The following is a 27,051-nucleotide window of genomic DNA, read 5'->3' on the forward strand; positions in this document are numbered from 1 at the left end:
TTTTTTTTTTTTTTTTTTTTTTTTTCTTTTGCCGGATTGGGCAGTCTCTTGCCCAGAGACCGCAAGGCCAAAAAAGAACAACCTTTCGTCATTAATTCAAATGTAAAACTCACATAAGTTGGATATAATCATTATATATCTTGAAATATGTTCAATGTATATTTCCGATATAAATGTTACATACCATCCCTTCACCTCGGAAATGGATTATAGGACATGAGATACACTCAAAGTATACATCACGTATAAATAAAATATGTCATCCATATAATTCGGAAATGTATTTCATGGAATATATTATGGATATATTTTTTATATGAAATTTGGCGCCTATATGGAATATATAAAATCCATATATTTCACATATATAAATAAGAGTAACTTTTCCGTGAGGGTAAACGACACATTTCTCCAATTCCGGTGGAAAAATGAATGAACGTGAGTTACAAAGTTCCACGGAGCCTTCATTAGCCCCCGTGTCACCTAACTATGGCTTTGTCAAACCACGGGCCAGCGGTTCGAGTCCCTGTTGAGCCGAAACTTCGTCATTCGCCCTCTGCCGAGTGTGAGACTGCTAATGGAATAAACATACCAGCCTGGGTTTCCGTGGCTTCCGGTACTTCTGTGGCCCCCCGATTAGGGTGCAAATGCGGTACAGCGTAGAATCCGCAGCCGCGTGACTAGGAAAAAAAATAGAGGATCCCTCGCAGGGACTGGAAGCCGCGGAAAAAGTTATGACGAAGGCCTCGAAGCGTGGTTTTTGCCTTCCACCAAACTCCTTACCTGAGTAATCGAGTTTCCTCTTTAATTCAGAGAACCAATCAGTCCTCATTTTTTTTTAATTCCCCGGGGCTAATTACTTTCGAGAGTACTTTTTTTTGCAGTGGGAAATTCACTCCCCTCCAGCATCACAGAGATTCCCTCACCTCGATGAATTATGAAAGAAAAATCCAAGTTAATTGGAAAAAAAATTGTGCCTCGTGATCTCCAGGTGAGACGGTAAATATTTTTACACAATTCTTCTGGGCTACTTCATCGACAGATCATTACACGCTTGGAATCCGTAGCTGTCTATCCACTCGAGCTCCCACTGGAGATCACAGAGAAGCTGGCACCCTCGTTAATTGAACGCGAAGCACACACGACAGCCAGTGTATGTGCGTGGTCGATTAAGGGATGTAGTCATCGCGTGACTGTCTCTGTTGAATTTGGGCAGAGAAGCGTGCTTGGATAAACCTTCGTTACACAAACTCATTGTTAGATAGACATCAATTGTCTCGTATTGTCGACGAGAATAAGTGGCGCATAAAAATTTGTAATTAAAGCGGGAATCTGGTGGTGATGGTAGCGCCTGAAATGCTGTCGTGCTGTGGATGTTTGGGTGAAGCAAAATTTCTGCAATCTCTGGGCTATATTATTGGACTGTCGGAAAAGTCGTGACGGATTTTTGCAGCTGACGGGGTCATTCCAGTTTTGAAGTTTTCCAAGTTTGTTGCGTCGATTCCATTGCTGTATCGTCTGGCAGCTGGTGGTTTTGGCGTCTCGTAAGACATCATGAGTTTGAAACAAAAGATCCTTGAGGGAAAGCTCTAGAATGGCCAGAAGGCATGTCTTGATACCTCAGTTTCAGACAACAGAAGGGTCGTAATTGGGTGTCAAAACGATTTGTCGAGATGATTCCGCTCGGCGTGAAGTACCTCCAAATGATTGGGGAATCTGATACTTCACAGTGATGAACCATCAAAGGAACATTAGTATGATTGCGCAAAGCTCCATACATCGGGCGTTAACGCGAACTCAATTAGTGTCGAGGATCAACCAAATTAGATGGAATGCCATTGTTCCGAGGGATTAATTTACACGGAGTCGGAGTGAAATGTCACGAGAATCGTCTGGACCTGGTATGCCTAATTACGACAATTCCGAGGAGATAGCCGCTCCGGGGGAATATTTCATTTCACTCAGACGGTATAATCCCTCCCTGACAAATCCAACTTTTCTCATTTTACTTCAAGAAAATCGTGAAATCTTCATCTCATCATATTTCTGTGCTCTATCATTCCTTTGAATCTACTCGAGGCTCGGTCGATGGAGTTTATGAAATTCGCAGTCATAGGGGCTGGGCATGTTCAAGCTTTCTAGGGAATTTGATTAAGCTGGAGGATCGAACGTTTAGGGTTCAACACTTGGGGCAGGTATCAAAAGGAGATGGAGGCCACCTTGAGATTCGAAGGAGTTGAATTTCGCATAATCGAAAGGTAAGTGGCTGTTAAGGTCCCGGGATCTTCACGAATTGCTTCGAGAGGTCGTTTAAGATGTCTTTAGAAAGAATAATAACGTCAAATTGATGACGGTGGTGATCAGCAGGAAGCCTCATGACCCTCGTCACCCTGAGCCTCCTAGGGGTCCTCAACGTCTCCCATCTTGAGACAAATGACGTTAAATGACTATAGGAATACACTTATCTCATTATGCTCCTTCGCTACTGAATCGCCAATTCAATCCTTTCAACAGTTTATTCTGGTCCACAAGACACCTCTTCGATAAACTCTTCATCTCATCATACTTCTGTGCTCTATCATTCCTTTGAATCTACTCGAGGCTCGGTCGATGGAGTTTATGAAATTCGCAGTCATCGGGGCTGGGCATGTTCAAGCTTTCTAGGGAATTTGATTAAGCTGGAGGATCGAACGTTTAGGGTTCAACACTTGGGGCAGGTATCAAAAGGAGATGGAGGCCACCTTGAGATTCGAAGGAGTTGAATTTCGCATAATCGAAAGGTAAGTGGCTGTTAAGGTCCCGGGATCTTCACGAATTGCTTCGAGAGGTCGTTTAAGATGTCTTTAGAAAGAATAATAACGTCAAATTGATGACGGTGGTGATCAGCAGGAAGCCTCATGACCCTCGTCACCCTGAGCCTCCTAGGGGTCCTCAACGTCTCCCATCTTGAGACAAATGACGTTAAATGACTATAGGAATACACTTATCTCATTATGCTCCTTCGCTATTGAATCGCCAATTCAATCGAGACTTTCAGCAGTCTATTCTCGTCCATCCAGTAAAAACCACCTCCCTAAAACAATGGATGATTGTGCCTCATTGTCCTCTCACAGCCACATCACTTGACAGACAACAGAACTGACAGTATATACGTCCAAACTCTCTTTGAAGATGAATTCGGCCGATGTTGATGTGATACAAGGCATCGAGTATCGATTTCCGGCGAGAGAGCGCGAACAATGAGTGCACGTCAGGCGCATGCATCTTGTCATCAGCATCAACAGGACCAGCATAAATGCTGGATAATGAAGTCACTGGGAAATTGGGTCGTTGGAAATTCAGCCACCACTGTCTATCGGTTTTTCCGCCTCTTCTTTTTTTCACAATTCCACCGACGGAAAATTGAATCACTGATCACGATATGATGCATTCTAGCGACGCATTAACAGACATGCTGTTGGAAAATAATTCTCAATTATCACTGGCCATTCCCCATGGGCTACCATCCAGTCCATTTCCTATACATCTTGCACAGGATGGTCCACCGAGTTTGGTGTGAAAATTAAATTTATGCGATTCCAATATCGAATGGTAATTCGACGAGGGACACTGAGAGATCTTCATCCTGGGTTTCTGGCGTATACAAGCCATTTGCCCTTGCCTCGATTCACGGTGATCACTGGAGAGTATATACAACTCACTGATGAACCTCAATAAATTTCAATTGACGCTCATTTCCTGATTATTTCTTCTACGACTATTTCGATACCTCTTTTCGATTCCCCTTTATTTTCGGTATCCCATCCCCCTTCCGAAGAGGTGAACAACCGGAGTTGAGAAAAATATGAAATCGATAAATTTGTCCTTTTTCCCCTCTGGACAATTATTTTTAATTTTACATGAAGAAGTCTCATTTTTCACTGTTTAATAAGGGTAAAAGATTTTACGAACGCCCAACATTTGGCCCAGTGTTGGTCGCCAACATCCGCCCGGCACTGGACCAACACTCGACTAGATTTTACGAGTCTCAAATAGATTCACCATTGCAAACTTTGTACGAATGCCCAACCCTCAGGCCAACAACAGCCGCCACCATTCGCCCAGGGGTTGGCCAACATTCGCCCAGGGGCTGGCCGACATTCGCCCAGGGGCTGGCCGACACTCGCCCAACATTGGCCCGACGTTACGGTTCCGAGATAGATTCACTTACTTTTAAAAGAAATCACGAATGCGTCAATATTGACTGAGGTTGGCCCAGCACTGGCCAACACTTGATCCCCTACAACTTCCTCCAGCTCACATTCCCTAATTTCGTTCATATCAAATGATTTATTTATCTCCCGATTATTCTGCAACTTCCGGTCCGCATCCATCATTATGCCCCGCTTCATGCGAATAGATTACATCCGGAAACGATGCGAAATGGTCAAAGCGGGTGTGCGATTCCAACTCCGAAACCCGATTAGAAACTTTGCTCTGGGATTTTCTGCTCTCGTTACACATAACCATGTACCCGTGTATTTCTACGGAGAAGCTGCACATACCGTCGTTACGCTTGTAGAGGGATTTTATCCCTGAACGAGACGGAGAAAAAAGAAATTTGTAACTCCTGTTGTACGATAACCACTTGTGTATTCTGCATAAAACGCAGTATCAGCGCTGGAACAGGAAAATATGAAACAAGTAGGAAATTGCTTTTTTCACAACAAAGTTTGTGTATTTTTAGAAATAAATTAACAGTTTGCTACTGAATGGATTTTCTATGACAATAAATTTTAAATTGAATTCAATATTGGCTTAAGGTTGGCAACCGACATTGGCCCAACGTTGGCAGCCAACATTGCCCCGACGTTGGCGGCCAGTACTGCCCCAACGTTGGCAGCCAACATTGCCCCGGCGTTGGCAGCCAAGGTTCCAAATAATTTTATTTCAACAAACAAATAATGCAATCAATCTCCCGACGCGAAAAATTTGTAATTTCGTTTTTGACGAATAAAATACTCCCATTCGAAAATAAAACAGAATAATTCACCTGTTCTTCTATCGTTCGAGCGCAGCTGTTGATGGCTTCAACTTAAATGTCGAATTCCGAGACATTCTTCGATCACGGATTAAATTCTTATGAAATATTTAGTGGGTATTCTCTAACCCTGACAACCTGTTGCACCCGTCGTGGAAAAGATTCCGTGTCGCGGGGCTCCGGCAGCGGCAGATATACCTCACTCCAAGTGTCATGATGGCAAATAAAAAGTTGAGGTTCGAAATGAGATTTTAATGACTTCAGTTTCGAGGTATTTCAGACACTCGAGAGTTTTTCTTTTGGTCGGAGTCCTTCTGAATTGGTCCGTCAATATCAATTATAACTCCGGAGTAATTGAGATTCCGTGGAAAATTTACTCAGTCGTTGAAGCCTCTTAAAACCATTAGCATTTCGGAGTTTGATATCAAGCGGGTTCTCGAGTTTTCACTTTGAATGGGAACAACTGGAAGCTGTTATTATCCTCTTCTCTGCTTTGTCGTTTCCTCTGGAGGGACGCCGTGGAACTATTTTTCCCCGGGAAATGGCAGGGGTGTCGGGTGAGAGAAAGAGCGCTCCGACATTTGTAGGTACAAGGTGGGAGGGCGTGTACACATGCTTGGAGAGCAAGTCCCGAAGGATCAACTCGAATAGTTCGTGCTCTTTCACCACTCAGTGACGATGCTCAATTCACTGCATCCTATCTTGGAATTCTCAGTGACGGGAGTCTTGAAAGATATGTGGACTCTTTGTATTGAAAGCAGCAGGTGTATTGGGGAATGTATTGTCTGCTGGAGATGGAGCAGAAGGGATTGGGGGATCTAGCACTCGATTTTGTACACAATTTGGTAATTCATGTTGTTATTCATCACTGTATCTTCATTTTTTACTCTTAATAGTCTGAAAGATTTTTTTAAATCTTACATTTGGCCCGACTTCGGTCGCCAACATTCGCCCAGCACTCGGCCAATGCTCGAGAAGACGTTGAGAAGAAGACATTACGGTCTCCAAATAGATTCACTTTTAATTTTTTTTTATAAAAACCGAACGGTCGGTATAATATCGGCCGCCAATCTTCCCCCAGTACTGGGCCGACACTCGACCAAGCTCGCCTTGATATTACGGTTCCCAAATAGATTCACAATTTAAAAAAAAATTAATAGTTCCACGTTTGGCCCAATGTCGACCGCCAACATTCGCCCAGTACTCTGCCGACATTCGACCAATCTCGGCTCGACATTGCGATTTCCAAATATATTCACAATTTGAAAAATCAAAATCAATCATTCAACTCTTGACCCAATGTCGGTGGCCAACATTCGCCCAGTACTGTGCCGACACTCGGCAATATCGTCCGATTCTGTAACATTCCATTTACACGACTTAAAGCACTTGTTATGTATTCCTTCCGTGTGCATACAAAAGTGAAATGGTCCTGAATTATTGAAAGAAATCCAAACGTGATTCCTCATTTACAACAGCCCGAAGCCCATGTACAACACTGAATTATGCAAGAATGCCTTTAAACTGCAATGTATACCCAAGACTCCCCGAAATATCCCAGAAATGTAATAACATTCAACTTATTGCCTCCCGCTCCGCAAAGTATGTCACGAATGTATGTTTCTTTCAATACTTAGCGATGATATGTATTTCCCTATTTTTCTCGTACCTCTCAATCCCCCCGGACGAAAAAAAAAAATGGCAGTTCTTTCAAATCTCAGGTCCATGCGCATGCACACTGTGTTGGCCACCTCGACCACATCTGGGGCAGAACAAATGCCTGGGGATCCCGTCTATTCGGTCTACATTCGACGCTTTGTTCCCTTTGTACCGTAAAATCCAGGGTAACGCGGGTATTTTCATTTTTCTTCGACCCACATTGCGCTTTGGCCATCGTTGAAGATTCCAAAAACAGAATGGAGGCGAAAAAGCCGGAGTGCAAAATAAAGATGAGACAAGTTGAGAAAATTTCCATCAGCCCAAAGCGGAAGCTCTCTATTGCGTCGATGAGATTATTCGCGCCAACTGCAGGGGAAATGCAAAGCAGGGAGAGTACCTGAACGAGTGGCAATGGAGGAATAAAAAATTAAAACGAATCCATCCGGCTAATGAGTTGGAGCTTCAGCCTGGCCCGATTAGACTCAACCCCCGCCATCCCCCAGACCTCGTTAGTCATCTGAATTATTTTAATGCAAATCTGGGGCGAGCAATTGCATGTCTCCGTTATTCAGTCGCGATATATAGTATCGTGATACCGGGAAAGTTTATCGATGAGTTTCCCTTTCGGGGGCTGAGAGAATTCACATGACCCCGGGCTGTTTTTCCGAACGATAATGCGCGCACAAGGAGAAGTTTGGAGGGTAGACTTGGATCGGGAGTTTGGAAGTTCATGGGGGGGATGAATAAATGTCAATTCATCGTTTGTGGTAATTCTTTCAGAGTTTCAGGATTTTCCAGGATATTTATAGGCGCAAGGAATATTTTATAAAATATTCGAGGGTAAAGTATTGATGGGATTCGTGGTAATTGTGAGGAAAAGAAATCGAGAATTTTAGAAGTCAATTTCAGTGTGCGAATCAAATATTCTATTAATTTTCTGTTCAAATGATCTGAGCATCAACAAAATACTTGATTTTTCAGTTCAATTATTCTGTGAAAATTCAGAAAAATCAGGAAATTTCAGGGAAAAATTGTAAATTCTTGTCATTTTGGTTCTGAATATTCATGTTCCACTGAAAATTCAATCAAGTTCAAATAAATTAAGAAATTCTCGTCTTTACGCTGCTCAAAGTTCTGGAATTTTATTGAATTTTCAGTGATTCCTGAAATTTCATGATTTTCGTTCCAACAGTTCAGCAGGAAAATTGGAATTTCTCAGTTAACTTTAATGTTTAATGAGGATATAAATATTCTGTATGAAATGACCCAGAATTTTCAAATCATTTGTATAATTCTCGTCTTCCTGCCGCTCAAACAATTGAAATTCCATAGAATTTCAAATAAAATTAAAAATTCAATCATTTTTCCCGCCTAAATCAAATTCAATACAGCCTCCTCAAAATTACACCGAAATATCAAAATTTTGTGCCAGCCAACTGCATTTTTAGAATGCCTTATGAGTAATGGGTAAATGTATCACGCTGCGAGTGCTTTGATGCTGCATCAAAGTGAAAGAATGAGAGGTTTCATCATCTTTTCAGCTAGCCTAGAGGATGCTACAGTGAGGATGTAATATACTTTCCGCTGTTCTTCCTTTGCACACCATAGCTGGAAATAAGAGGTTTAAAGACCACCTGTTCTAACCCAGTTAAAAGTAAAAGCCCGAGCAAGAACACTGCACACAATAGGGGATAGAAATGCGAAAGCCCTGACAAAAATCGAAGATTTTATTTTCCCATTACTTTGGCCATTTTCAAAAATACAACAACGAAGGAACAAAAATACGTAACAACGTGCCACACCACCTGTGATACTCACACGGCGATGACTGCATTCCACATCCGTGAAATAATGCGGTATATTAATTGATTCATGCATATTGATTGCGAATATTCCGGGGAAAATAAAAAATGAGAAGATGAAAATGGGGAGAGGGCTTTGTCCCTTTGCTGTTGTCCAACAGCCAATGGAAACTGACGCGGTATTACATCCACCGAATCGAAAACCACGTTCGGTTTTTGAAATGTATGAACACACTGAGGGCCATTGTACCAACGTTAAAACCCAGTCTGAGTTTTGCCATGTGGTTTCCACTCGTTAGCTTGGGTTTCGGCGAGGTTTCATTGAAAATTGTTGCGGCGGAATCGTGAATTTTCGAGACTAAAATTAGTTCTCTCAAAAGGTTGGATGGGAGGTGTAGTATTTCATGGGTGATTGTCTTCGGGAGATGTGTGAGTTGAGTGTTCGTGGATATTGCGAGAGGAATGAGAGTGATGAATGGAATTAGTAATTTTTTACGTGCGCGACAGAAAAGAGAGATGAGGGAGTTTTAGAAAGACATGGCTAGGATTCTGGAAGACGATTACGCAGGATTTGCGAGTGTTGGCACAACCTCGGGGGAAGGTTGGCTGCAAACATTGGCCCAAAAAGTGTACAGTGTTTGTCCCAACCTCAATAATACAGAATTAGCATTCTGAGAGACGATAGGGCGATATTTGCGAGTGTTGGCACAACGTTGGGGGAAGGTCGGCTTCAAGAATTGGCCCAATATTGGCGATCAAGCTTCAACTGAAGCTACACCCAACAATATCATCACTTCTACGTGTGTTCAGCAGTGGATCCCACACTAAATCTGATCCTCTACCTCCGCAATTAATCTCAGGATAATCTTGGCAAAGTAGTAGCTAGCCAATGTCCTCCAGGACTGGGTCTGACCCACGTCTGATAGGTCCTCTACATAAATTACGACGAGCCACAAGTCTTGGCCCACTATTGGCCCAATGTCGGCAGCCGAGTTTCAATTAAATTAAACGATTGACATTCTTCAGAAAATAAATTTAGAAAATATGATCCTCTCCACGAACTACCACCTACTCCCGACATCTCCGTCAAATTATTCGGCGCAAATTAACAAGTTTCATCTCGATTACTGATGCATACATGAATGTATCTCAACCCCAGATATAGCCCTACATAATCACCAATTATACTGGTGAATCCACGTAAACCAGTTTATGCTTCAGCTACTTTGATGTGCCCCACAATCTTGACTCCCCCGCTGAACTCATCTATAAACTCTACGAATTAGCCATCATTCTCTGCTGCAAACTCCGAACCAAAAGCTTAATTACCAGCTGCAGGCACCAATAATTCCCGGCTAATTATTCCCATCAAAATTTGCCGAACCAATATTTTCCGAACTATCAACAAAAACTTTGAGACAAGTTAATATCTTGTTTGAAATGCTACGAAACTCTGACGTTGTGTTGAAACTAGTGAGTATGTGTGACAGCTTTCGCCGAAACTCCGATATGTCCCACCTAAACTCTTGGTCTACCAAGCTTGCCTAGAGGCAAGTCCGTGGGACTTGGTTATAACCGTAGGACCGGTAATTGCTGGGATAGAAACACGAACGAGTAGAAGCCTACTTGCGGCGCTTCTCGTGGTCCACCGCATTGCTTCCTGATCCCCGAGAAACTTCGCGGGAGGGATTTCCACCCCCAACTCCATCTATTTCTCAGGGCCACACCACTTATCGTTCAAAGTTTCATGGAGACATTTGAAACCGTCTCAGCTAACTTGGCAGGGGACTAGGTGAGAAATTCACCGGTTGGTGAATTCATTATCCCGGAAACTAATGTTCAAGTTTGTTTATTCACTGGGTAACAATAGCCATCTGTACTTGAAATTTCTCCCATGAAAAGCCGTCATTCGTGCAGAGGGAGAGTAAGCTGTAGGATTTTTTTCTGAAGATAACTATCGGCGTTTATTTAAACTGTACGAAACTTGATGATTGATTTGACATCGCGTGTGATGATCTAATGATACTCCGAGAGGAGTTCGAGAGGAGAATGAACAGATGCACGTCAAAAGGCAATTTTAAAATGTCAGAAGAGGTTGAGTTTATTAGATTGAAGTGTGAGATGAGAAGTGTTTGGGTATTGGGTGACAAAGAGTGCACAGAGAGAGGTAGCTGCGACAGTGAGAAAACGAAGAAAGAAATTAGAGGATGTTGAGACGAAAATATTTGGAAATGAGTCAATAGTCGATGAGGAGACAATGATCTTACGATCCTACAATTTTAAAAAAAGGAGAAGGAATTTTGCTTGAAGAAAAATAATGTTTCTTTTCCGAGGAATTAATAATGAACGCAATAACTTTCACCCATCAACCCATGATGGTATAACTTCGAACAGGGAAATCTTAGATGTTGTAATCAACGTACATGAACTCCGATAAGAACAATAAAGTGCTTCGTCTCAAGTGTCTGAGGCGAAGTAGATCCGTATCCACCTGAACAAGAGCACTCCACTTCCATTGAAATAGGCGAAACACTAGAAGGTAATTCAAACTCGGAATCATCTATTATTGGACGAAGATAACTGTGAATTGCTTGGGAAAGGCCATGTGCACAGTACTATGTACTGGGTCACGCTTATCATTGATATTACGCTGATCCTGTTTATGAACAGCACCTGAAAGTTTCGCATCGCTTCTTATCGGGACCTATTGCTCAATCAGCTTAAGCTTACTAGCGGGGTTTACTTATGCAAGTGGTCCAATTGATATTCCATAGCCCCTCGTCTGGATCATAAACTGCAGGAAGCGCTGAACCACAGAGATTGCAAGTGCTGCCAACAAAGTGTGGTTTCTACTGAAAAAGGAAGGCAAGGCTTCGTCACGAACGTGCTGAAGATGTTATTACCCGAGACCTTGCACTTCAACGGGCTCAGGAGGTGGGGGATGACGTCGTTCTGATGGAGATACTGATACCGCTTCCGCAAAGGACCGGACGATAATGAAGTCATGGGGTATAGGAAAGTTCGTAACGAGATGACGCGGGTTAATTGATGAGTTAAACCACGTAAAAGTAGCCATTTGGATCCCGTAGGAGTGATAATATTGGGCCGAGCTTGGCTGCCGACATTGGGCCAAGATTTGTAGCTCAGGAAATTTTCATGATGGACCATAATTGAGCTACTATTTCGCCAATATTAGCTGACATCTGTCCAAAATGATAGCATTGAGCCGAATATTGGGTTGCCAACACTTCGCCGAGGTTAAGCCGAGGTTACATTCTTGAAACTTTAGAGTTAAAATTCAAATTCGGTATCAAGTTTAGTACTAAACATACTTGAAAGTAATAACATCGGGCAAACGTTGGTTGCCAACATTGGGCCAAGACTTGTGCGCTCGATGCCAAGACAGCCAGTTCTGGGTCAAAATTACGTCAATGTTGTACAATTCACGTGAGGATGAGAGAGTATGAAAAATTTAAAAAAATCAAACCTCGGTCCAACTCTGGCGTGCCGATCTTCACGTTCTGACGGACTGACCAAAGCACGGTCTCCACTCACAAGCATTAATCACTCGTTACTCCAGTCCTAGATACACAATTCTTCGTCGAATCCTCGCCAACCTTCCCCCAGTGCTGCGCCAACACTTGGACAAAAAACGGAGGCCAGCATATTATCCGCCGAGACCTTTCGTTTCAGCCTTCTCAGGAGGTGAGGGTTGACGTCAATCCTAAAAAAATGTGATAATTAAGTCATGGGTAAAGGGTAACTTAGAGCTCCGTAACGACATGCCACCGGCTACTTTATGGATCAGAACGGTTGGAAAAATTTATCTTGATAAAAAATTCGCAAATGTCAGATGTCAGAAAAAGAGTGATTTCTCGAAGTTCACAGGAAGGATAATGTCTTCTATACTTATTACCTCAAGGTAATAAAAAAAACAATTTCGATGAACTTTCCCTGGGTTTTGAACCGTAAAGATGATAAAATTATGTACTCACCGTTGGCTATCTGATCCATAAAATCCCCCGGCTGTCTGGTGATTCATAACTTTATGCACTTCCATGAATTAAAAAATTTCAAGTAATGCACTATTAATTAAAGGATAAATCTCCTAGAGAGATAATGCTGTATTATGTAGGTGGAAGTTACATGTAAGCACGAATAGTTGTGTACGTGTTCATGAGATTAGCCGGGGTATGCAGTGTGTTTGGCCCGGCAGTCGTTACTCGACGGAAGTACCAATGTACATGCATACGATGGAAGCGAATAGAGACAGATTGTGCTGGCATATGCATCTAGACGGTATTACAGCCCAATGTACTACTTCCGGATATAGCTGACGCTGGTGAGTCAATGGTGACAACTTGACACATTCTCATAATCAATTAGCGTTTCCGGGGTTAATTAGAATGCTTATGAGGGGTCAATTGAGCAAATGAAACTATTGTATTTTTAAACATCGAAAATAGGATCTTAAGACTGAAAATTCTTGTAGCCAAGGTTGCCCCGGGGTTCGCCCAACACTTGATGATGAACTTACTTCCGAGGCTGGGGCATTACTTGGCAACTTAGCTTGACTTCGCATAGCGTTTGGCGAATACTGGGGCAATTCTGGCTCATTCCTCGTCACCAGGGTTGTGCCGGTGTTCGCCCAACACTTGATGATGACCTTAGTTTCGAGGCTGGGGGCATACTTGGTAACTGAGGTTGGCTTCCACTAGGTCGACTAGGTGTAAATATAAGAGAAAGACTTGCCAACGTTGGGGGAATACTGGGGCAATTCTGGCTCATTCCTCATCCCCAGGGTTGTGCCGGTGTTCGCCCAACACTTGATGATGACCTTAGTTTCGAGGCTGGGGCCATACTTGGTAACGGAGGTTGGCTTCCACTAGGTCGACTAGGTGTAAATATAAGAGAAAGACTTGCCAACGTTGGGGGAATACTGGGGCAATCCTGGCGTACTCATTTCTCATCACCTGCATTGATTAAAATGCTTATGAAGGGTTAATTCAGTGAGGGAGATGATTATATTTTTAAACATCGAAAATAGTATCTAAAGTGTTAGAATTCTTGCGGCCAAGGTTGCCCCGGGGTTCGCCCGACACTTGATGATGAACTTCTGAGGCTGGGGCATTACTTGGCAACTTAGCTTTCGAATACTGGGCAATTCTGGCTCATTCCTCATCACCAGGGTTGTGCCGGTGTTCGCCCAACACTTGATGATGAACTTAATTTCGAGGCTGGGGCCATACTTGGTAACTGAGGTTGGCTTCCACTAGGTCGACTAGGTGTAAATATAAGAGAAAGACTTGCCAACGTTGGGGGAATACTGGGGCAATCCTGGCGCACTCATTTCTCATCACCTGCATTGATTAAAATGCTTATGAAGGGTTCATTCAGTGAGAGAGATGATTATATTTTTAAACATCGAAAATAGTATCTAAAGTGTTAGAATTCTTGCTGCCAAGGTTGCCCCGGGGTTCGCCCGACACTTGATAATCGAGTTTGGCCCAGTATAGGTACACCAGAGCAATCTTGGCTCATTCCTCACCTCCAACGTTAATTAAATCATTTACGAAGGGTCAATTGGGCGAGGGAGGCTATTGTATTTTTAAACATCAACGCTACGATTAAAAGAATAAGTGAGTGCCTGATAAATGAGAGTAAATAGAGGGTACAAAGGATACCAGAGCCTTAAGGGAAATAAAAAAGTTTGTAATCTAAACCCAGCCGGATTGAACATGTTTTTTCTCTAATGCTGAAAGCCATTTGTTTTTACGTTTTTCAAAGGCGATTGATTTATCGTTGAATCGTGTGCTCCCCACACTGACCGAGTGAAGCTTCGAATAACCTGTTACACCTTTTCCCTCCCCCGCCCTATTGCCGCGCCGCTGACTGATCGGTGAAGGGCATTAACTACTTGCTGAGCCCTTGAACTGTGTAATAATCGATTTAATGAGAAAATCTATTGACGGATGTTAAGTAAAAAGTTACGGGGTGTGATATATGTCGGTGGGGGGTTTTATTTTTCGTCCCATAAATGTCAGTCTGGTGATGGGTATTGAGGAAGATTCATGGATGCGTTTAAATGAATATTTAATAAATCGGATGGAATATTTTATGAATGTAATATCGAAATGGATGGGAGGGATTTAATGAGATTGCAACGACGGATGGCTTTGAGGAGACAGCAATGGCGGGAATCGACGTAATTTATTTTCCGTTCGCGTCGGGGTTCTATTAGAAACGCTCCCGGAAGTTGTGGGGGGAGGGAGAGTTAGGCCAGTGTTCCGCCAACATGGACAAGCAGTGGTTTAAAAGTAATGATGTTTGGTCAAGCTTGATTGCCTGTTCTGAAAATAACTCTGAGGGAGAATGGGTCGCCAGCACTGCGCCGAGGTTCTGCCGACATTGCGCTATTAGAGTCAAAAGGTTGGCCGAGGTTCAAATTTGCTTTCTGATCTGCTATTAAACATATTCGGGAGTGATGACATCGGGGCAAGCTAGGTTTTCAAGCGTCAGCTTTAGCCCGTTGAAGGTTGGCTGCCAACATTCGGCCAACGCTTGATCCAAATCTTGACTGAATCTTCTGTTACTCGTAGTTCGACTTGAAATATCTTCCGAAAATGAAGTAGAATTAAATAAAATGATTCTTGGCCCAACACTGGGCCGACACTGGGCGCTCTAGCTTCGTTCCCTGTCCTGACTCCAAGATTGATTCAATGATGATGAACAAGACTCTCCAATGGTGGCGAAAAGAGTAATGACGTTTGGTCACACTTGATTGCCAGTTTTTGAACTAACTCTGAAAGAGAATAGGTTGACAGTACTGCGCCGCGGTTCTGCCGACATTGCACGACTAAAATAAAAAAATTGGCAGAGGTTCAAATTTGGTTCCTGATCTGCTATTAAACATATTCGGGAGTGATAACATCGGGACAAGCTCGATTTTCAAGTGTCGGCTCTAGCCCGTCGAAGGTTGGCTGCCAACATTCAGCCAACTCTTGATCGAAATCTTGACTGGATCTTCCGTCACTCGTAATTCGACGTGAAATATCTTTCGAAATGATCAATTAGAATTAAATACGATGACTCTTGGCCCAACATTGAGCCGACACTGAGCCAACCTTGGGCCAACACTGGATTTTTCGGCGCTCGTAATTTCAATTATTCAATTCTTGAAGTTTAGATATTCCCAACATTCCGTCTCTCACCCAATGACAAATGTTCAAACTCAAATAACACTTATGACACGACATTCTGGTGTCCAATTACGTTTGTCAAGTCCATAGAGTGTGCTTCGGTCGGCGAGACTAAAAAGAGGTGCAGGGGTATATAGAACATTGGTAACTGGGGTTTCCCGGTGCTGCGAGCTCCAGCAAACACGGCCGAGGTGAGAGCGAGAGGGACAACCGGTGGAGAACGGGGGAGAGGCACGACGCAGCCGGAGCAGAGGGCAAGGGATGACGAGGGTGGATAGAGATGGGCGGAAGGTATATATACGGAGAGGAACATGTTGGGATGGGAGCACAAGTTGCGTGGGATGAAATCAATAATACACCTCCATTCAAAGCTCGTGCTGGTGTCTCCACGGCTTTACCAACTCCCCCGGATATCCTGTGTTGTTTCGCGCTGCATGAATGGAGTTTTAAAAACTCATATTGTCTCGTTACACCGTTTTTCGTATCTCTAGTCTGAATAATTTTATTAAAATTGTCATTTTCTGCCGGGCGAGCTCTCCAATTTATTCAAATTGTTGATATCAACTCTTCTAGGTGGTATTTATGCTTTCAACAAATTAGAGATATTGTCTTTTGTTCAGGAACTATTGTACTTATCTGTAGACTCATTGCGATGTCTTGGAAACTTGGCGAGGAATGAATTTCGTAAAAGAAAAGTTTTTCTTCTGTCTCTTGACAACTGCTGGGTGAAATTGTTCGTTTATAATTTGGGAGAAAATACCTGTCTTCAGTGACACTAATAACAGCCGCATCAATTTACCAGACGAGAATGTAATTTCTCATTCATCAGGGACAGACGTTCTTTGTAATATAAAAAATGATAACTGCGGCAATTCCCCAAGAACATAATTGTTTTCATACGAAGGGTCAAGTCCATAAATAGAGTTTTAAAAACTCATTGTCTCGTCACAGCTCTTTTTATCCTTCTAGTCCGAATAACTTTATTCATTTAAATTGCTAATATCATTCTTAATATCCACTTGCGGAAAGTGATATTTATGTTTCGGACTAGTTAAAAATGTTTTTCTTTGTTCAACAATTGTTCTCTTCGTCTCAAGACTCATCACGACGTCTTGAAAACTTGGCGAGGAATGAATTTCGTAAAAGAAAAGTTTTTCTTCTGTCTCTTGACAACTGCTGAGTGAACTAAGTTGTTCGTTTATAATTTGGATTTTTAATACCTATCTTCAATGAGAAATGTTAAAAATGATGAATTAATGCGGTGATTTTCCAACAATTGTTTTTAAGCGACTAATCGAGGGAAAATGGCTCGGAACAGAAGTCGATTCGATTACTGAAAGTTCCTCGCGTCTCGTTCTAACGGGAAATTGTTAGACTGAGGGAGTCTGGTGTCAACGCCAACACCTGTGGGCTACATTCGTGCTCGAGTGTAATAATTGGAATCGCGCGCACAAGCACGATTTTACGTTATTCCTCGTACCATTATGGGAAAACATTCGGAACTTTCGAGTTGGCATGCGTGGCTGATGGCACAGGGTCTCCCTCGCTCCATCTACAGTCTCGTATTTTCGTGTTTCAGGGAGGAATAATGAGGGAAAAACAGACTGCAGTCTAAGTTTGGATTTTATGATGTAAAAAGTCGTGGGAAAGTTACGACGGGATAAATATGTTGATGGAATTGCTATGATTTCATCAATATACTGAATTTTCGGTATTTATGAGTGACCCTTGGGGCCCTTATGACCTTTGGGACCTTGAATCCCTTACAGAAGCCCAATGTCATGCGTGATGAGGCCGTAAGTAACATGATTTTTGCGAAACTTTTGACCGTTGAGATCCGTCATTCGTGAAAAGTCAAGAGTTTAAGGGTCTGAGGGTCAAAGGTTGCGATTAGACCTTTAATCCTTAGAGCCCTTATGGCCTTGTGACCGAGATCATCGGTTAAAAGTCGAGTTTAAGGGTCTAAGGGTCAAAGATCAATAATTAGACTTTTCACCCTTACAGTCCTTATGACCTTGTGATTGTGATCGACATGATTTTTGCGGACCTTTAGCCCCTCATTACTCAGAAGTCAAGAGTTCAAGAGTCTAAGGGTCAAAGGTTGATATTAGACCTTTAATCCTTAGAGCCCTTATGACCTTGTGACCGTGATCGACATGATTTTTGCGGATCTTTTAACCCTTCTGATCCTTCATTCTTCAAAAGCCAAAAGTTTAAGGGTCTGATGGTCAAAGGTTGATATTAGACCTTTGAACCTTACAGCCCTTACAACGTTATGACCGTAATAAACCGGATTTTCAGATCTTTTGACCCTTATGACTCTTCATTCCTCAAACGCCAAGAGTTTAAGAATTCGACGGTCAAAGGACGATATTAGACCTTTAATCCTTAAAGCCCTTATGACCTTTTGACCGTAATCAACATGATTTTTGCGGACCTTTTGACTCTTCATTAGTCAAAAGTCATGAGTTTAAGGTTCTAAGGGTCAAATGTCAATATTAGACTTACAGCTCTTCAGACCTTGCGACCACGCTCAACATAAACATGACTCTTGGACCTTTTCCAGCCTTATGACCCTTTCTAGTTAAAAAATCAGTTTGAATGATTAACTCTTCCAAAAGTCCAATTAAAAAAAGCTCTCGTGACCCTTATAACATGAAGTATCCGGGGTTAGCGCATACTATTTGTTTTTTTTCTTCCCTGGCTCAAGGGCCAAGAAGGTATAAACATCTGGACTTCAATTTTGAAGTTTAACCCTCACGACTATTTCTGAATTCATAAAAATATAATCATGTCCATACATCACACTACGTTTTTACGCCTCTGCGACAGAAACTTTTTAATCGTTTTCATTAAAAACACGAAAAATCTTGTAAAGTTAATTTCCCATTTTCTCTCAGAACTTTCGCATTCTCATCTCCGTGACTCCATCCATGCTCCTGTGGAGATGAAAAATATTGAAGTGGCGATTTAGTTGGGTTTGCACACAACAAAAAAAAACCCAAGCCAAAGGGGAAAGCGTTCGGGATCTAAACTTTTTATTTATCAAGAGCTTTCCGGCTTAAACCGACAATGTGTCAGTACGTACTTTTTCCCCGATAATTTCACGAGGACTAAAAGTTTTTCCCCGACCTCCCACTCGTCGCAGATATTATTTATTGAAGCAGCTGACGTGTGAAGAGAACTTTCCAAGTGGACGATGCATTGGTTTTTATCAATATATTTGCGACAATAAGGGAGCCGAGAGCACCCACAATAGAGTGACGTAAAGTTTCCTTGGAAATCCAGAAATATTAGAAAGTATTCTGCGGGGGGAAAAAAAAAGCACATGGAGCTCTCTATTTTCGGTATAATATTTGCTCAGTCAAATTGTCCCCTTTTTGTCACTCGAGATAATGTGGTGGAGAAGAAAAGCAGATTCTCGTGGGGCTTTCCAGTGACTATCCAACCGAGAAGGAAAAGAGCGAAACGAACAAAAAAAATAAGAGAAGAGAATCATTTCATCCGGAAGCTCGAAGTGACTGTCAGCCGCCAGATAGTGACTTTTTCCAGTTATTTTCATTCATCCTTGGGACAGACATCCCTCAAACCCCGGGAATGTGTTCACTCGAAAGGAAAAAAAGCCGATTTCGGGTGTACAGTAATCGCCGAATGAATCGATACTGTGAGAAAAATGAAAAGCGTATCTAAAGTGAGTGAAAAAGAAAATAAGTAGAAAATCTCTTGTATATTAATATAATATAGTTTTTTTTTGCTAATAAATTGATAAATTTTCGAATGATGATTTTGAACATCATCTGCTTCTATAGTATATAATTCATCGTTTCATATCATTCTATTCGCGAGGTTATAATGAGGTTCAGAATAAGGGTCACGAGGGTTGTCATGAGGGTCACCGTAACGGTCATGGGGGGCGTATGAAGCTCATATGGGGCTGTATGGGTCGGAATAAGGCTCACGAGGGTCAAATTAAGGGTCGCAAGGGTCAGATTAAGGGTTGCCAAGGTCATAATTAGGGCCAAATAAGGGTTATGGGGTCAAAATGAGGGTCATGGAGGTCATATAGGTCAGAATAAGGTTCACAAGGGTCAGAATAAGGGTGGCAAGGGTTAGATTAAGGCTCACAAGGGTCAGAATAAGGTTCGCAAGGGTTGGATTAAGACTCACAAGGGTCGGAATAAGGGTCATAGCCCTCTAATAACACAAAATATCCAAACCTTTAATTTAAACGATTACAATACTTCCATTCGAAAGCAAAAAATCTCAAGCTCGGCGATGACGATAGGCGCCAGGATTCTCCATATTTTTTAGTTCTCAATAGAGATGAAAAAAAAATGTTGAATTAAATCGAGCTTCCGAAGACAGCCCTCGAGAGATGTTTTCATAGTGGGGCGTATGAAGCTCATATAGGGCTATATGGGTCGGAATAAGGCTCACGAGGGTCAAATTAAGGGTCGCAAGGGTCAGATTAAGGGTTTCCAAGGTCATAATTAGGGCCAAATAAGGGTTATGGGGTCAAAATGAGGGTCATGGAGGTCATATAGGTCAGAATAAGGTTCACAAGGGTCAGAATAAGGGTGGAAAGGGTTAGATTAAGGCTCACAAGGGTCAGAATAAGGTTCGCAAGGGTTGGATTAAGACTCACAAGGGTCGGAATAAGGGTCATAGCCCTCTAATAACACAAAATATCCAAACCTTTAATTTAAACGATTACAATACTTCCATTCGAAAGCAAAAAATCTCAAGCTCGGCGATGACGATAGGCGCCAGGATTCTCCATATTTTTTAGTTCTCAATAGAGATGAAAAAAAAATGTTGAATTAAATCGAGCTTCCGAAGACAGCCCTCGAGAGATGTTTTCATAGTGGGGCGTATGAAGCTCATATAGGGCTATATGGGTCGGAATAAGGCTCACGAGGGTCAAATTAAGGGTCGCAAGGGTCAGATTAAGGGTTTCCAAGGTCATAATTAGGGCCAAATAAGGGTTATGGGGTCAAAATGAGGGTCATGGAGGTCATATAGGTCAGAATAAGGTTCACAAGGGTCAGAATAAGGGTGGAAAGGGTTAGATTAAGGCTCACAAGGGTCAGAATAAGGTTCGCAAGGGTTGGATTAAGACTCACAAGGGTCGGAATAAGGGTCATAGCCCTCTAATAACACAAAATATCCAAACCTTTAATTTAAACGATTACAATACTTCCATTCGAAAGCAAAAAATCTCAAGCTCGGCGATGACGATAGGCGCCAGGATTCTCCATATTTTTTAGTTCTCAATAGAGATGAAAAAAAAATGTTGAATTAAATCGAGCTTCCGAAGACAGCCCTCGAGAGATGTTTTCATAGTGGAGTTCAACGCCAGAATAAAAAGACGAGGAAGAAAACAGAGAAAAAAGAAGAGGAGAGAAAGGATGAATCCAAGATCGGGTGTGTGGCAGCCTCACCGTTCGAGGGGTGGATTCAATCTAGTAGGATTACCCTCTTTTCCCATTCCTTCTACACCGCAGACGGTCGTAGGCGTCTTGGCCTATCGACTTGACTTTTTTTTTCTTCAGTTTCTTTTTGGCACTGAGTGTGTACACGCGTCAAGGGCTCTTTTATTTTGCAGCTTCATATCGGAGAAGGTCTAAGTGCCGAAAAAAAGTGAAAGTCTCGATATTACCGGGACTGGCGATTCGATTTCTCATGATGATGGACACTATCGGGGCTGTCATTCTTCGTCCGAGAAATATCCTCAATCTTGGGGGTAAAAAAAAATGACCATGGCCCAGTCCTGCGATAGTCGGCTTGGCGAATTTCATTTTTGAATTTACTTTACTTTACTAATTTTTTTTGGATAATATGAGCCCCAGAATACCCGAATATGACATCTATAATTTACTTGACCTTCACGTGACCTTCGTGGAGTCTTCATAATATTTCCTCATGACCTTTACATGACCCTCATAAAACTCAATTATAACCTTCACTTGACCTTCACACGATTTTTCTATGACGTTCACTTGACTTTCATAAGACTTAAATGTAATCTTCACTTGACCTTTACATGACCTTCATAAGATCCCCTATATGATCTCCCTAAAGGTTTTATAAGACCTAAATATGACCTTCACGTGACCTTATGATTTTTCTATAACTTTCACTTGACCTCCCTGAGACCCAAATATAATATTCACGTGACCTTTCTATGACCTTCATAAGACCCTCACATAACCTTCACGTGAAAAAATATTTTTTTAAGGTCGACTTCAATTCCAAAGCATCAATAGTAGTTCGACAGGATTTAAACATGTAATGACTTTTTACGAAAGTCAATTCATCTTGTCCAGTTCCCCCCTCCCTTCCCCGTGGACAATACTCTTTTTGCAATCAAGCAGCACAATGTTTCAGTGGAAAAGAAATTATCGTTCCCTGGGAAATGGTTTTCAGGAAGTAAAACAAAATGTAAAGAAGAAAATCACAAAGTATCTGAGAGGAGATTCAAGGGAGCGAGGAAAACCGCTGGGGCCAAGGCACTAATTGGAAAAGCGACCGCGAGACGAGAAATACAACAGAAGGGCGACGAGTCGTTCTTCAATGTGAAGGAGAGGATGAAGAAAAAAAAACTTGAGTTGAAAGTTTTTCCCCCGTGGATACTCTGCACCACTTCCGACTTCGTGTGACTGATATTGTTGGCCAGACGCCGGGGTAGAGGTCTTCTCTGTTGACATTTTCAGTGATAAGAGCAAACGAAACACTTTTATTCTACGTGGTGAGAGACTGGCAATTTCTCAGCACTTATGGATATTTGGAGTCACTTGTTTTTCGAGGGCAAAAGCCCAAAAACTGATCCACCAAAAATTTTCTCAGACAACAACTCCCCGGTATCTCTCATCTGACTTTTTCCGAATGATTGATTGCGTGAGAAAGGGGGGAAAATGATGACGGAAAAAATTGACAAGATATTTTTACAGATGAATGACTCAAATGTGAAAATTTATTGACGTAGGAAATATTGAGTTTGCCCATCGGTAATTCCCAATCTTAATTCATTCGTATAACCTCTGTGTCAATATGCATGATGTATGATTTCTCTATGACCTCATAACCTTCATAAGACCCGGATATGACCTTCACGTGACCCTTATAAGTCCCGGCTATAACCTTCACGTGACCTTCATAAGACCCGGATATAACCTTAACGTGACCTTCATAAGTCCCGGATATAACCTTCACGAGACCTTCATAAGACCCGGATATAGTCTTCACATGACCTTCATAAGACCCGGATATAACCTTCACGTGACCCTCATAAATCCCGGATATAACCTTCACGTGACCTTCATAAGACCCGGATATAACCTTAACGTGACCTTCATAAGACCTGGATAACCTTCGCGTGACCTTCACATGATTCTCCTACGACCTTCACATGACCTCCACACGACCCAAGTGTGATCTTCACATGACCTTTACATGACCTTCATAAGATCTACATGACCCCCATAATCCTCTACTGACGGATATTTTAAGTCGCTCATTTTTCGAGGGCAAAAATCAAAAAACTTTGATTCTCCAAAAATTTGCTGAAACAATAACTCCCCGCAATCACTTTCATCAGACTTTTTCCGAATAAATGACTGCGTTAAAAAAAGGGGGAAAATGATGACGGGAAAAATTGACAAGATATTTTTACAGAGGAATGATTTAAATGTGAAAATTTATCGACGCAGGAAATATTAATTTCCACAGCTGTGAATTTTACCAATCGGTAATTCCCAATCTCAATTCATTCGTATAACCTCTGTATTGAAATGAATGACGTATGCGCAGTACTACGTCAATTATCGCAGGCTAGGCTGCCTATGTACCGTTATTGTACAAACGTGCGTGTGTTGAATAATAACGAAAATTTCTAAAACGCTTTGTACAGTGGGGCGAGTGATGGCAAGGCGAAGGGGGCTACGCAGCGAGATATCTCCACGGCATACTAATAATGCAATCCACTTTGTATTTTTGTTGAGGGGGCCTTGCCCCACCGACACTGTAAACAACTGTGGATTTACTTTTGCTCTTTGCATCATAAATTCATGAATTCAAATTAGAAAATGGAAATCAGTGGGAGAGGGCGAAACTAGTGAAATTGATTTTCTTCGTGGAATGTGTGCGGAGAGGGAATGGAATTAAGTTGCAGAAAAATTAATGGGGTGTTGCCTTATTTTTCATTCACACATGGAATTTTTTTCATTTATGAAAGTTAGGAATTTGTGCATGAATGGACATAATTTTCTGATTGCATGTTCACATCGATATATCGAGGTTTATCGCACATCGATTTTATTCGAGATATCAAGATAAATGATGGGTCACCCAATTGACACAAGGATCAATCGATGATGGTAATCCCCTAAACACTCGATATGTCGATACATGGGTTCATCGATAGACTTGAGATATCGATCCGTTTTTACACTCGACTTATCGATGTTTTGCGATACATCGATCTATTGATATACCTGACACATTGATTCGTCGATATCATTTACATTCCTATCTATTGATAATTTTTGGATTGCGACTTCATATCGATATATCGAGGCTACACAATATACCGACTAATCGAAATGTGAATCAACTGATCGAAATCAAGACACTTAAGATATGGATCCGTTGTTACACTCGATTAATCGATTCTTTTCGATATAGCGATCCACTCGATACTACCGTCCTCTCTCCGTCCCTTGCCGTCTCCGTTTGTTAACTTCGAAGGAAAATATTTCCGATTATATTTACTCGCCGAGTTTGAAGTTAAAATTTCAAATATTGAGTTATCGCAAAAATAAACGAGTTAAAGTGAAGCAAAAATTTTTTTACCTTTTGAGCGTTCGCCAGTCCCGCATACCGAATCAATGAAAAAAAAAATTCGGCTGCTACGGGTTGTCTCTACATCTGAAGCTTCCAACATGACAGGAAGAGGGGGATGAGGGGATGGGCGACAGAGATGCTTCGCAAATGCATAAAACACATTCCAGCGATAAATCTCAGTGACGTTTCTTGACTGCTCCGGGCGATGCTTGATTTTGTTTTCTGCAGTTGGTGGAACCTTCTCATACATATTAAATATTCCAGCGACAGCTGACGCGCGAGACTGTCCAAAGCTTTTCGCGTTTAAGCTAGCTTGTTACCTAGTTTTCTTGTTCGAGGTGGGGGTGAAAATGACGTACAATTTTCTATGATTTATGAGGAGAGGACTTGGCTAAATTTGAAAGTATAACATCGTCGGCCAATTTAATGTTTACTATTCATGACTTTTCTTTTGTAGAGAAAAAGCTGCAAATATGATACTTGATATCTGCTAGAACGGTTTATGAGACCCAATTAGAGTTTTATCTATTGTGACGTCTTAGGGATTCTATCAGGTAGTTGGCCCTCACCAACTTTATCAAATTTTGACGTTGATTCCACGCTCCTGAAGACCAAAATTTTATGGTCACAAGCTTTGTATAAGTCTAAAAATTCTCATTACGACTCCTAGGGGTCATATATTCTTATATAGGACCCTTAGGAAGATCCCACTGACTTGTCGCTTTTATATCGCCAGTAGCCTTATCAAATACTAGGGGGCGTCACCCACTGCTCGCTTCGCTCGCCGACCCGGAGGAGGGGCTTCGCTCGCTGCGCTCGCTTCGCTCGGTCCCCCCTCCCGCGTGACCGACCTTTATGGCCGTGAAGATTCTGTCGACAACTCCATTCTCCAAACTTCACTATTAAATAGGATGTGGATCCCCCATTATACGGACACCCTTCAATATATAGGTATTCCCCCATAGGCTTATAAAATGCAGCAATCAATTGCGCCAGCAAAACAGCCCTGTAATCAGCTAATGTTGTTCTGCCCAAATTTAACCCGCTTCATACAATAACGCTCGCTTCCTCAGCCTAATTGCATGTAAAGCATAATTTCTTTCTGCTTGCATTGATTACAGATGTCATTAGTGACCCTGCAAATAAAACAAAGGATCAAATAAACGCCAGGATCACAACAAGAGTTAACTTCACCAATTGAAAGATGCGAATTCAATGAATCGTAGCATGTACTAACCATTAAATTTTTCACCGTGCGTTATAAAATGATCGGGAATGATCAAGGAAGACAATCGCAATTGCACAGAAACTTTTACGACGTTCGATTAGTGAACGCGTAAGTGTGAAGAGGTTAAAAGCAAGAGAAACTCGGAGGGAAAAAGATAAAACCGCCAAGACGAGTGAAAATCATTACCGGAAGCCCGTAAACTCGTCCTAATGTCCCCTTCAAGCCAATAAAGATGTTGGTGGACGAGTGCGGGGGTGCGAGTGTGGGATGGGGTGGGCCACACGGGATGAAGGGGGGCTGGTCTACGCCAGGTGGCTGCAGAAACTCTGCAATGAGCTTTACCGGCAGTGTACCCTCACTCCACCCAGCAGGATCGATCAGGTCCCTTCGATCCCAGCACTCTCAGGTAATTACTGGATATAAAATTCTCGTTCTGGTTTGATAAGAAAAATCGGAGGACAGATGAGGGAAGGAATTAAAATAGGGAAAACCGAATGAAGGTAATCCATTTAATTGGCGAAAGATCAGTGGACTTTGAGTGCTTGCTCGAGCTGACGTTCTAGACTATTTAATGTCAATAAACTTATTCGCTGACATGCAAACTTGAGCGGACTTGAGTTATTTTGAGCTAATTAGCTGTCTTGAGACAGCTGTTGAATCTTACTCAGGACAGCTATTGAGACTTACTCAAGACTGCTTAGATCGACTGTCGGCTGACAGCTATTGAGTCTTACTCGAGACAGCTCAGATCGGCTGTCAGCTGACAACTGTTGAGTCTTACTCGAGACAGCTCAGATCGGCTGTCAGCTGACAGCTGTTGAGACTTACTCAAGACTGCTCAGATCGGCTGTCAGCTGACAGCTGTTGAGTCTTACTCAAGACAGCGCAGTTCGACTCAGGATAACTCAAGACAGTTCGAGGTGACCAAAGCCAGCTCACGCACTAGCTCAAGACCACTCAAACCCGCTCAAGCTTGTCTGTCAGCGACTTGGCAAGTCGCAGAGTCCTAAAAAATGGTTGATAGGAACATGACAATACTTCCAGTCTGAATCAAAAATATTCCTTCTCTTTGAGACGAGTAATCTCAATGCCAGATAGTAGATTTAGACGATTTAGACGAAATATTTCTCGCTGCAGGCGCTTATTTTTGCATGCGACATACCTTGAAAAAGGAATAAATTCAAGGGGTAAAAATAAAATGAGGGTAATCTATTTGGATGGTGAAATATCAAGGGACTTTGAACGTTTGAAAGAACACACGGAACCTGCTGGATATATATCTCAACTGGGTTTCCTGCGAGA

The 27,051-nt window shown here is 42.1% G+C and overlaps 2 protein-coding genes across 4 annotated transcripts in view; one reads left to right on the forward strand and one right to left on the reverse strand.

Moving 5' to 3' along the window:
* The window catches only part of LOC107038960 (fatty-acid amide hydrolase 2), a 135,673-nt gene that overhangs the window by 41,453 nt on the left and 67,169 nt on the right, over positions 1-27,051 (reverse strand). For 2 of the 3 annotated variants that reach the window (XM_015258339.1, XM_015258336.1), the window contains one exon: positions 11,969-12,205. The exons of the other annotated variant lie outside the window; for it this stretch is intronic. The gene's annotated coding sequence lies outside the window, so the exon portion shown is untranslated. The remainder of the gene's footprint in view (positions 1-11,968; positions 12,206-27,051) is intronic. 3 annotated transcript variants of the gene reach the window in all.
* The window catches only part of LOC107038957 (monocarboxylate transporter 10), a 56,144-nt gene continuing 55,074 nt past the window's right edge, over positions 25,982-27,051 (forward strand). The window contains exon 1 of the mRNA XM_015258332.1: positions 25,982-26,155. Coding sequence (XP_015113818.1) covers positions 25,982-26,155 — 174 coding nt within the window. The remainder of the gene's footprint in view (positions 26,156-27,051) is intronic.

The sequence above is a fragment of the Diachasma alloeum genome, unplaced genomic scaffold (genome assembly GCF_001412515.2).
Source record: "Diachasma alloeum isolate Michigan unplaced genomic scaffold, Dall2.0 Dall_scaffold_00289, whole genome shotgun sequence".
NCBI lineage: Eukaryota > Metazoa > Arthropoda > Insecta > Hymenoptera > Braconidae > Diachasma > Diachasma alloeum.